The 12663-nt window shown below is 34.7% G+C and overlaps 1 protein-coding gene across 1 annotated transcript; it reads right to left on the reverse strand.

The window, feature by feature from the left end:
- Positions 1–1131: 1131 nt before the first annotated feature.
- LOC145601236 (ATPase GET3B-like) lies at positions 1132–12039 on the reverse strand. The gene is made up of 11 exons (XM_081657209.1): positions 11742–12039; positions 10481–10692; positions 10320–10382; positions 10059–10169; positions 9812–9886; positions 9638–9706; positions 9133–9198; positions 4580–4657; positions 4393–4491; positions 3203–3337; positions 1132–1655 (listed from the first exon to the last, which is right to left on the reverse strand). Exons 1-11 carry the CDS (start codon positions 11923–11925, stop codon positions 1518–1520), a joined length of 1230 nt encoding a protein of 409 aa, XP_081513335.1. The 5' UTR covers positions 11926–12039; the 3' UTR covers positions 1132–1517.
- Positions 12040–12663: the final 624 nt, after the last annotated feature.

Consider the following 12663-nt stretch of genomic DNA (forward strand, 5'->3'; position numbering starts at 1 on the left):
TTGGGAGAAAGGCATGAACGAGGTTTATGAGTTTTCTTTAAAATCATTGGCAACTCCTACTTGTTTCTTGCAAAAAAGCGTGTATGATGGAATCGCCTCTAATTCAAAGGTCTTCCAAACAGTCAGGAATTTAAATACTAATACACCCTAACAAGTGTAAAGTCCTAGGCTTTAAAAGTCCATGGGCATCTAAGGAGAAGGATCCCCTACGACGGGAACACCCTCCTTACAATAACCACCATCTTAAAGATAGATTCATTTATTAAAAGCAATTAAAAAGTTTTTGGGGCTTACCACTAGTAAAAACACTAGTGGAAGCCCTTATAATGATTCACAATTGAGATAAAAAGTAAAAAAATAGTTTAGCAATAGAGGCTAGAAAACCTTCCCAAAGGAATCTGATAAACCCTTCCAAAGTTCCAAGTAGCAACCTTGGAGGGAACATATAAAAAGCTGGATTTTAGATGAATAAAAGGAGTTCCATTTTTTTTTACTTTTACCACAAAAAAAAAAAAAACACAAAAAAAAAACAAAAATTGTTTCTTACCACCAAAACTTCTAAAACTTTTATTTTTCCACCAAAAAAATTAAATTTTTTTTTTACCACCTGTCGTCAAAAACCTAACGGAAGTTTTAAAATTTTCAATTATACTGTCAAACACATGGTATTTAGGGGTTTTGGGGGGACATTTTGGCCCACTGGATCCAATTTGAGGTTAGATTTGACAAAAAATGATCGAAAATGCCTCGTTTTGCGTGTTTAAAGATACCTCAATTTGCATGAAACACACAAAACGAGGCATTTCCGATAATTTTTTTGTCAATTATGACCTCAGATTGATTCCGATGGTCCGTAGGACCAAATTGTCCCCCAAAACCTATAAAGAATATGTTTTGCGCACGAAATCCAAAAAATTTGTTTTGAAACCGTTAGATTTAACGGTTTTATTAACATTAGGTGGTAAAAAAACAATTTTTAGAATGTTTTTGGTGGTAAAATAAAAGTTTTAGAAGTTTTAGTGGTAAAAAACAATTTTTTTGACTATTTTTTTATTTTATTTTTTTTTATAGTAAAAGTCAAAATTTCTTTTTTTTTTTAACAAAAATATAAAATATCGAGGTTACCTTTAATTTAAAACAAAATTCCCCCAAAATGTTTTGTAAACAGTATGAACTTACAAAGGAATGATATTTTTACTAACTAGGAAAATTAAGATCAAGGGCCAACATTAATAAAGCGCCTCATTTACCACTGCTGCTGGAGAAATTTTTTACAGCACACATGAATATATACCCACCGTACCCTAATTCCATAAAATTTTGAAATTTCTATAGTTCTATGGATATAACTTCTAATTTACATTGAAAACAAATGTCCTTTAATCACTATTGGCATGAGTATCATGGTGCAAGTATACAAAGAGCTTCCTCAGATGATATCACTCTGATTCATGGAGAGAATGCGAGGCTTGAGCCTTGAGGATACTGCCCTCCGATGCTATTCATGATGTGGATGTTTACTTCCAGATGATGTCACCCAAAAATTTAAGAGCCGGGACGCCTCTGATCTCTACATCAACAAGTGGTGCCTGGATCAAAGTCAAGGGAGCGAGTTCAGGATCTTTTTGTATCACATCAAGTGCACGCGTCTGATCCTGTAAAATTTTCAGATTACAAAAACAATGCCAGGTTAGAACATGGATTCATATGTATAACCCATTAATATAAAAATCCGCAAGCGAAAGATTTATATCAGAATAGTACTAAATCCAATTGGGGTAGCATTAAATTTAGTTACTCATTACTTAACATAGCATGGAAAGTTAAAGTACCTTCAATCACAATTCACATGAAATGCAAATTCCATTATTTTCATGACACCCGGACAAGTTCAGAAAATTCAACGAATTATATGAAGTTACTTCCTATATGTAAATTAACATAGGAATTAAATTCCCATAGCCATAAAACAAGTGCTAAGTTAACATTGAGCACACAAATGTCATTAAAGGACCTTCATTGTAACTTTGTAATAAATCCTTTCAACATAATTCATGTATTCCTAATTTGGATGATAGCATTATTGTTTACCAATTACAATGAGAAGTTTAACCCAATCAACCCCTGTGATTTGGACAACCCCCCCTCTTTGCGCCCCAACTAACTCTCTTTCACACATACTCTGTAATCCCCAACAAACTCTTTCACACATACTCTGTAATGCATCAATTATAGGGCAAGGGTCACTTTACGGAATGCAAATGAGTTAGTTGTATTAGCTTGGTTGGGAAGGCCGGAGTTATGGTGAGATCAATTACAGAGGATGTATGATGAACATTGATGAGAAGTTACATTTTATTAGGCAGTCTTCTCCAGCACTTTGAGATCGCATGGCAAGTAATCTAATTATCCCCCAAATAATCAGTCATCTAATTATCCCCCAAATTACCTTTTCCTCCCTCATTTCTACTAAAATCTGACATTGATGAGGAGTTTCATAATATTATGTTAAGTTTTGTTTAGGGAGTATCCAACCACTCTGATCACATGCCGAACACCGTCTGACTTAATTGCAGCACTAATACATTGACTATATAATATTCCCCCAAATTACCTTCTCTTCCCTCATTTCTGTAAACTGATCTTCAGTCTATAAAATACTCTCTACTTATCCCATAAAATGTGGACCCTTCCACTAAGGGTCTGTTCTGATTTACTAAGCTGAGCTGAGCTGAACTGAATAAAGCTGAAATGATTTCACCATTTTAACTATTCACTATTAAGACATTTCTCTTTGACCATCTTTTGTGTTTTACATTTGAGGGAAAGTATAGCCATGTTCAATCTTAGATTCGTCTTAATATATGCTTTCCATGTATCAATTTTTTATTTTACTTTTACTAAAAGCAAATTAAAGATATTAATGGCTTGCATTGGCAAACGTGAAACTTTAGATGGTGCAATTAAAAATAAAAAAGAGGAAGCATAAGTTCAAATAAAATAATACTTTATAAGTTTGTATGTTCAAACAAAATAATATAAATTTAGACAAGTTCAGATAATATCAGGTGAACCAAAGAGAGCCTCTCACAATCTTCAATCTGGTTTATTATTTCTAAATTACCTACCAAAAAAGCCAACATTACCCAACTGAAAGTCTGAAACCCTTAAAATGTGTGTATAACAGGAAATAAACCTGTACCTTCCTCTTCATTGCACAGAATTTGCAATCCGATGCAGAAGGTGGCAGGATCTGATTTACAATAAGCCTCTTGACAGGCACATTTTCCTTCTTTAGAGAAGCAGAGAGTCTGGCTGATTCATTAATTGCCATGACCTGGATTAACAAAAAGAAATGGTTTATGTCTCCACCACAAAAAATTATAATAAAGATTATCACATGAAAATGTAAAAATCAAGAAACTGGCAAATACAAATTTTCCCAGAACGGAAATGTATTTTGAAATAGAAAAAGAAAATTGGAGAATGCACACAGATATATGTGATCCCACCACTCAACTGGAATAGCCATGCAATGTTGTCAAACACAAATAATCAATCAAACAAATAGAGATAAATCTGCAAATAACAGTAAAAAAAAAAACTACAAAAAACTTACAAATATAACAAAAAGGAGATCAGAAGACTGCAATACTGGACACTTGGTAAGAGAAGACACCAGAAGGCAGAAAAGCCGGAAACACAGCCAAAGACTTCAGAAAAGAAATAAAACAAAATTCTTTATAAGAAATGATACCAACTGCAACATGGAGCAACAAAATCTGTGATTCGGAGAAACAAGGTACAGGGCCAAGGAAAGAAATTTGTTAGATCTGCAAGAGTTGATTATGGCTCATGTTAGCCGACCCCACTTTTGGGATTAAGGCTTTGATTGATTGATTGATTGATTGATTGATTGCAAGAGTTGATTATGCATTGGAGAGAAGGGATGGGGTATTAATACAAATATAAGCGAGACATTGGGTAGCTGGAGAAAATTCGTTTGGAGGTTCACTTCATACTTCACAAAGAAGGTGATTGAAAGCAGAGTAGAAGCTGAGTGAAAAAAAGCAAAATGGGTCCTTGCTAGGAGAGGAAAGTATAAACTGCAGACCAAGATGATTTTTTGCTACATTCAAGCTGCCATTCCTGCTCTGAATGTCTTATTTGCTGAGCACATATTTCCATTTCCACTACCAAAACATTTAGGAAATGGATTTTTTCCAGTGGGGTATTTAATGCATCAAATATGATGCCAAGAACAAATGTATACAACTAAATATCAAGGGAATATCTTTGATATGGAGCATCATGCACAGTCATTTACAGATCAAAAGAAAACTTATCAAAGACGATACAAAAAAATGCTTTACACTAAAACCATATCCTTACTGTTGGAATAGTGACTATGACAAACTCTGTCGAATCTGTATCCCGAAATAGCTCTCGCACTTGAATCATTCTTTCACGTAGCTTCTCCAATTTTCCAGCCTAAAAATTAAAAAGAAGGCACTCATATACAGCTTATTCACAAGAAAAGGTAAAAGGAACTGACAACAAAAAAGAGGGTCAAGCTTACAGCATCCTGTTGAGGTGGCTGTTCTTGCCCAAAAACAGATTTAAGTGCTGAAGTAGCAGATGTAATTTTCTGCCTTAGCTGCACATGAGAGGCAAATCATTAAGGGGGAATAAGGAACTATTAAAAATGGGGAAGAGGAACATTACATACAGCATCACTACAAACACAGCAGTATTTTTTTACCTCATCGATGTTTGAGACAGGCATTTACCTTCTAGAGAATGATTGGATTTAAATTTTCATATATTCTGTGTACTAAATCAGTGGTTCAACTGTTCAAAACTTGGACCCAGCTAATAAGTGGATTTTTATCCACTTTGTGTAGTATTTTTAGTTCTTTTTTGTAGTCTTTTCTTTCTATTTTACTGTATCCTAACCATATTTCTAGTTTATTTTCACTTTGTAGTGTTTCTCTAATTTTTAGAATTTTAGCTACTTATTGGCATTTTTGTGGTTCTCTTGTGTTTGTCTCACATTTTTGTGGTTCTCTTGTGTTTGTCTCACATTTAGAAATGCATAACAAAGGATATTCATGTAATTATGCATATGTACAAATAAAGCATATTCCGGTATCATTGGATGATCAAATGGTACCATTGAATATACATCGATACTATATATGCTAGGGGTGCTTATGATGCGAGACAACTCGCAAGCTACTCGGGCTCGACTCGGTCAAAACTCGGTCAAACCTCGACTCGAGTGAGATCGACTCGAGCTCGGGCTCGACTCGAAATGTTTTCGAGTCGAGCCGAGCAACTCCTTACTCGACTCGAAAAGCTCGTGAGATACTCGATTTTTATAATACACTATGGATTATTATATTTATTTATTTAAATATATATAAAAAAAAATTAACTTAATTTTCTTATTCAATAATTCAAATAATTTTTAATATTGGGCCAAACTCATATTCATATTTATAATTAGGAATAATGGGCCAAACCTACTCTTTTTTTTCTTGAAAAAAAAAAACATTGTATTTCAAGAAATACCTAAAAAAGGCCTTTTCCTTTCATTTTCCTCAAAAAAAAATAAAGCCTTTTCATTTCCAATTGAATATTCTAGGATCTTCTAGTCGTCATTTTCATCTTCCTTAGTCCTTCCATGTTCTCATTCCTCTTCTATCTATTTTTTATACTAAAATTCAATCAAATAGTAGTTTAAAAGGTCTACAAGCTTGGTAATTCAAAGAAGCATAATTCAATCAAATCGCTGCAAGTCCCGATCGCTGCGTCTCCGTCTCCTCCTTAACGCCGGTAAATTTCCCTTTATTTCATTTTTTATTTTTATTTTTTTAACAAAAGTTTCTTAATAATCCTTCTCTTGGTAGATTCGATGTATATATAATTAATTTTTGCTATTTTGTGAGTTAATTAGTAAGTTAGTAACTTAGGGTTTTCAGTGGGTTAATGTAGTTTGTTTAATTAAGGAAAATTGGTGATATGCTTAAAATGATAAAGTACATTTAGTTTTGTCATGCTTAACAATTTGAGTAGTAAATGTTGTATAATTTGGAGCACTGTAGCCTTCTATGTCACCCCAAGACCTAGAATCGATTCTCGAATAACATGATAGACAACAAAGTACTTACTCACTTTGCAAAAATAAAAATTTCGAGTTCAATTCGAGTTCGAGCTCGAGTCGAGCTTAAGTAATAGGTTTTCGAGTTCAATTCGAGCTCAATTCTTTTGAGCTCGCGAGTTTCGAGTTCGAGTCGAGTTTCAATTTTGTGCTTTCGAGTTCGAGTCGAGCTTAGCTGAACTCGAGCTCAACTCGCATCATAAGCACCCCTAATATATGCACATAATGGTATTGTATATGCATTTAGTTGTACTAAATGTATGCATAAATAGTATCACTGAGGATTCAATGGTACTATATAAACTTTTAGTAGAACAATCAGCATGTGGTCCCCCATCACGTGATACAATCCGACTAAAAAATAGGTGGGGTCCACCTATAGACCTCGCTCTTCCTGTCTCTCTCCTCTTTTCCCTCTCTATCATGTATTTTTAAAATATTTTAATCAATGTTATGTATTTACAAATGCATAACTTTCCTCCAATTCATGTTTCTCCAAAGGATGGTGGCTTAGCCCGCCAATTAGCAAAGAAAGACTTTCAATTTGAAGATTAATCACCCCCTGTCAAGGCAAGGCCTCTCCCTAACATCAAAAGAAGTTCTCATCCCCTTAGCAGGATTGCTGATTTCCTAGTGGAGAGAACTCTCCAAATGCATGGTACGGTCTCTCAACCCTGCTACAGACCTTGCTGCCTCCCCTTGGCAGAATTGAAGAAAATCAGAGGCGCGGCCTCTCCACCTATTTGGAGAGCCCTCTCCTTCTGAGTGTTGAACATTCTGCCCTAAGCCTAACTGAAGATGGCGCGGCTTTTCCAATAGATGGTGCGGCTATGCCAAGGCTTTTCTGCAATTATTTTGACGGAGTTCTCTACGTAATTTAGGGGAAACCCCCTTATGCTCTGTTTGGATACAAGAGTTTCATTTAAAATTCTGGAATTGGGTTAATTCTAGTGTTTGGATGAGTTGGAATTTGAAATCTGAATTTAGTCCAAAGTCTAAAACAATTAAGAAAACTTCATAAAACAAAGAATTTGAAATAATTAGTCAAACCATGTCATTTGAAATTCACTACGGCACTACCCAAACACTTGTCGTATTAATCCTAGTTCATCCCTTCCATGAAAACCCCCTTTTTCAACTTATTACTTTCTGTCTCCTCGATTGAGCAGTCTCCATCCTTAACCTTCCTCCACCACGACCTTCCCCTTTAACAACGGCGGCTTTGACAACAATTTTTGGATATAAAATGTGAGTAAGATCTTTGGAATTGATGATGATGAAGGTTAAGCTTATTGTTTTGGTTATTGATACATTGTGAATTTTTGTATACTGATTATTAGTTAAATTAATTAATTTGTTATTAAAATTCCTAAGTATTGCCAAACACCATGGATACTTTGAAATTATGAATTAAAAATTGTTGTTTTCCCAAACAAGTAATTTGAAATACAAAATTTGAAATGAAATCAATGTTTCCAAACACTGCCTTAGCTTATTTTGTATGGACAGTTAGTTATCTAAGGCTCTTCCTCTTAGTTTGTGCTTAGAACTTTTTTTCTTTTTTTTTTTTTTTGACAATTGCTTTGTGCTTAGAACTTAAATTAATCTGAATTATTAGTTAATTTAGCTTTGGAAATCCTAATTTCATTGATTGTAAAAGACAAATTCAAGAACTGTTTTCTTAAATTTCTAAAATTCTCATCCAAATTTGAAGCTTCAATTTGTGATCTCTAACTCTTATCTATTACTTTTATATATTTGAAAATTCAAAAAGATTCTCAATCTGTATATGTGTTCTTGAATGTACAATCTATACCTAGCTTATTACTTCTCTTTACTAGTCAGATTAAAAAAAAAAAGCTTTAATATCATTGTTATCACTTTGTTCTACACCATGGATTGTGACTAATCTCTTGGCTAGCCGGTTAATTACGTGTGCATTTTGGTGGCCAATATATACTTATGCACTCCAAAGTCCAAATCTTCCATTAAAAAGACAGAGTTTGGTGGAAAACTTTCTATTCTGCATTTAGATTAAACTTCTTGCTTGGTTATGGTTTCTTTGTTTTTGTGTAGGCCTTAGTTGTGTTGATTAGGTGAGAAATCTCAATTATTCGTTTCTCATGCTTAACGGTTAAATCAATCTTATGGCTAAGTTAAGCTTGTAATTGTTTCCCAAATTTTGATACCTTGTTAGTCATCCCTTTTGGATACGATTCTTTACTTGCTCATATACTTGTTATTTGGTAGTATAGGTTATTCAAAGTGTTAAATTGTCCAACAACCAATCTAGTGCTTGTCAAATGATGTCGTTGCCTACAATTAATCAAAACCAACCACAATTACCGAAAAGGATAATCAAGGCCTTCATATTCGACATTCTACAATCAACCTCAATAATTCTATAATGCAATTGTGCCAAAAAGAGCTAAACAATGAAGCACAAATTCTAAACCAGCATAACACAACTACACAAGAATGCATAACACCAATAAACAAACTTTAACAAACATGCAAACCGACACACCCCCACACTCATTGACTGTCACCACAATAAGTAAGAGCCAAGACTAGGCACACCCCCTAAGCTAAATACATATTGACATTGGCTTCTATAGCCTATGGATTATGAATGGGGGTGGGGACGATAGAAAGAGTTGACTACTCTTCCTGTTGAATACTCACAATAATAGTCAACATCAACATCACTAAGGTTTATCAGAGTGTTTACAGACTAGGGCATAATTAGGGGTGGAGCTGTAGTGGCTAAAGCACGACCTACCTTGGAACCAACCACCACCATACCCGAGCGGAAACCCGTAATGGCCCCTATGAAGCTCTTGTTGCCACTTTGAGAAAGGTGGGGTCATATAAATTGAAGCACTACTACCCTCGACTAAAAAGTCTTACCAATGGAAGCATCTAAAAAGTCTGGCAGTGAAATATCAATCAATATTTTATAAACGCACCTTCAGTATCTTACCAATGGAAGCATCCAAAAAGTCTGGCAATGATAAGAGTCGCAATGTGTGACCCTGTTTAGAAAAGTAAACGAAACTAGATTCAAAAGGAAATGGTGAATAAAATAATACGCCGTAAATATACAACTATAAGTCTCAATGGGTAGCTATCAATGTTGACTACATAAATAATAACTTTGACAATTAATTCTTGAAAGATGATAGATTTGGAACATTAAAGAAATTTTAAATATCCATAGCGGTATTCTCGAATATGTATCATTTATGTTAGCTGGTCTCTAGGTCATCCTGTGACCACCTCTATGCTAGTCTAAACTAGTCAAGACCAGGTGCAATTTGACTCTTTGATCCCATTGATCCGCGATGGTTCTGAACTCGTTATATTACTTTTTAAAATTGATTTTTCAGTTAAACTGCAGTCAAATTGGTATTTCATTTAATCTATTCGTATAAAAGCAAAGGGTGACACTTAAGTTATAGTAAAATATCTCACCGTTGGAGCAGTGTCAAAAATAATCCGTGTGAACATACTATATTCTTGTGATTCTAGGAATTGCATCACCTAGAAAAAGAAGTTAAAGTTTAGCAAGGCCTCAATAAAATGATATAACACTCGTAAATGAGAATAATACCAAATCTCTTGGAAGAAAAGGCCAAAGATACATACTTTAGAAATTGCAAGAGCTTCATCTAAGCCAGGCGGTGGTGTGTCCAAAAGCTCCCCAAGTTTCAACTCTCCTAGCTTTTTTGATAAAAATAAACACAGCAGGTCAAGACCAACCCAACAGATAAAGATTGACTTGTTATTTGACTGAGCCGTAAGACCTAAATAGTACTTATCAATTCATTCCACAGTGAATATAAAAAGGGGTGGGCAACAACTCGGTCACAGCAACAGATAATATAAGATGTACCTGTTCTGCTAGCATGCCAAGCCCCATGCTGTCCATGAAATCTTTTACTCCAGTTCCTCCATTATTCTGACTCATACCACGGAAATCTTCCCTCGCCTTTTCTGGGTTTATCTGTCAGAATTCTAAAAATATTAATTTTCTAAGTGTGTAAGAGTGTAAGACACTGCCAATTTTGGTAAATTTTCACTTAGAATGCATTAACTCACTGAATTAGTAGCATCTTTAAATTAGCTCCAATATAAGTACAGCAGTCATTAATACCTCGAGAGCAAAGAGGGGAGAGTCAGGCCCTTCAACGGGCACCATTGTTCCTCCAGTCAGATCCTACGATTGAAAATATTGTCATACATCCAGTAGAATATTAAATCATTTAAAGATTAACCAAATGTTTTACATTAAAATATGATTTCCCTATGGCAAACCTGCGCAAAAGAATCACTTAGAGAATGAGCTGGATCAGTTGAAACCACAAGAGTAGGGTGCCCACTATTAGCAAACTTCACCGCTAGTGACGCTGCACAGCTTGTTTTTCCAACACCTCCCTTACCGCCAAGCATGTAATACTTCCTCTTGGTCCCTGAGGCCATCTCATCGAAGCCAGATGAGGCTTCAGCTGGAGCAGCTACAGACCTCACTGACAAGGACAATGGTGAAACATCAACTCATCTTCCAAAGAAAAGATATAAGGTTGCAAATTAATTTAATAGACTACGAAACTCAAACTCTCAATATACACATGATCTCTTTTAAACTTGTTTATTGGTAGTGAAAATATTCTAATTGAAATACAATGTCCGACATTGATATCCGTGATAATTCATCTCCGAAAGCAAACATTTGATTTCTAGTCTCTGTATCACCCATATTTCTATACAGTAATATTAAAGGTAATGGAAATCAACAAATGAATTTTCCACAAAACATATACCCTCATCAATTGTAGCACACTTTGGAGTCCGGACATCCTATGTAAAATTCAACGTAATCTTTTTAAATACACCCTCATTACTCAGTCAATCAATCAAAGCCTTAATCCCATAAGTGGGGTAGGCTACATGAACCAAAAGTGATTATTCTGTGTAGTCATCGACAAAAAAAATACACCCTCATTCCTCATTACTCTTCCCTTAAATTATTAGCTTACACTAACCGAGCCACATCTCGTCAGCTTCCTTATCCCCATTTAATTGATACGTAATCTTACTAATAACAAATCTCAAATAATTTCTGAAATGTTTTGTTCACAATAGGGAAAACTGAGTAAGATGTGTTTCCTTTCCCTTCCTCAATTCATTCACATGTCACTTACTAAACCGTATATATTATCACTAAACTCGTCGAAAAACAATATACAATTAAGAACTCTTAACCCTTAAAAAGAGCAAAATAGTAATAGAACAATCAAGTATAACCCTCTTGAATTCCTAGAGCACAAACAATAAAGAAAATACTACTCCAACTTTCTAAAACTACTTCAATTAAACTAAGCTCCTATTTAAATTTCCCAATTAAACTTCCAATCCAAACAAAAATTATAACTAGTGGATAACATAATACAATATACACAACAAAATCCAACTAATAGAAAATTGAATTAAGCGTATAATTTCAAAATAAATTCATGCAACAACACAGAATAGTTAAAGAGCGAAAAAGATGAAGTAAAAATTGAGAATTTCCGACCTTGAAAAAAGTATCGGTGAGAAGTTTTGCGGGCATGGAGATGAAGGCAAGGGAGCTTAGAGGTGAAGATAGGGTTGAATCGTAGAAGAGGAAGAGGAAGAGGAATAGTGCGATTAGAAGGATGATGAGGAAATGCAACGAAAGACATGGATGAAGCAAATGAACGGACGAAGGCAGTCGCCATTGCTGCTGCTGATGAAGTTCAGAAGCTGTTCTGTTGCTCGTATTCCACAACACACGCAACAAAGGAACGAGAGAGCGAGTAGACGTGTATAGCGGGTATTGTTGTAGTTTGAGAATTTTAATCTAATTGTAGAAGTAAGTAGATGTATCAATTCGGCTATTCATAATGGATTCGACAAGGTCGGGTCGGCTCCGGTTAATTTTTAAAGTTAAGTTATGCTAAATTATTGTGTTCACATGAGTTGAAATCTAAATTTAATATACATTAATATACTAGTTTTGTAACCCGCGCGATGCCTAAGTTGTTTATCGAATTTTAATATAAAACTTTTTTTTATCTATAATTGTAAATACCCATTTGTGTCTCCCCAAAACCAAATCCAGTGATGAATACTTTTCGCGTCGAACAATAATCGAATGAAGTGAAAGTGTGAAAAGTCTAGTGATGCGGTTAGTTTTTTTATTAAAATCATTCTTTCTGTTTTCGAAAACCAACTCTATTTTATGAAAATAGTCAATCCAATTTAGTTTGATCCATGATAAGGGTCCAATAATAGTGTAGTTAGATGGGGCTCGCAAAGAGCTTTCTAACGATATATTATAAGCCCAATTCCGATTAATATTGAGGAAGTTATGACCAAAATATTAAACTGGGTCCGGTTTGATCCTTACATGCGGCCCAATGATCTAGAGGAGGGCCTAATGTCAATTATCATTCCTAAAGCTATTAGGATTGATT

This window comes from Chenopodium album, chromosome 21, assembly GCF_948465745.1.
Source record: "Chenopodium album chromosome 21, dcCheAlbu1.1, whole genome shotgun sequence".
Lineage (NCBI taxonomy): Eukaryota > Viridiplantae > Streptophyta > Magnoliopsida > Caryophyllales > Amaranthaceae > Chenopodium > Chenopodium album.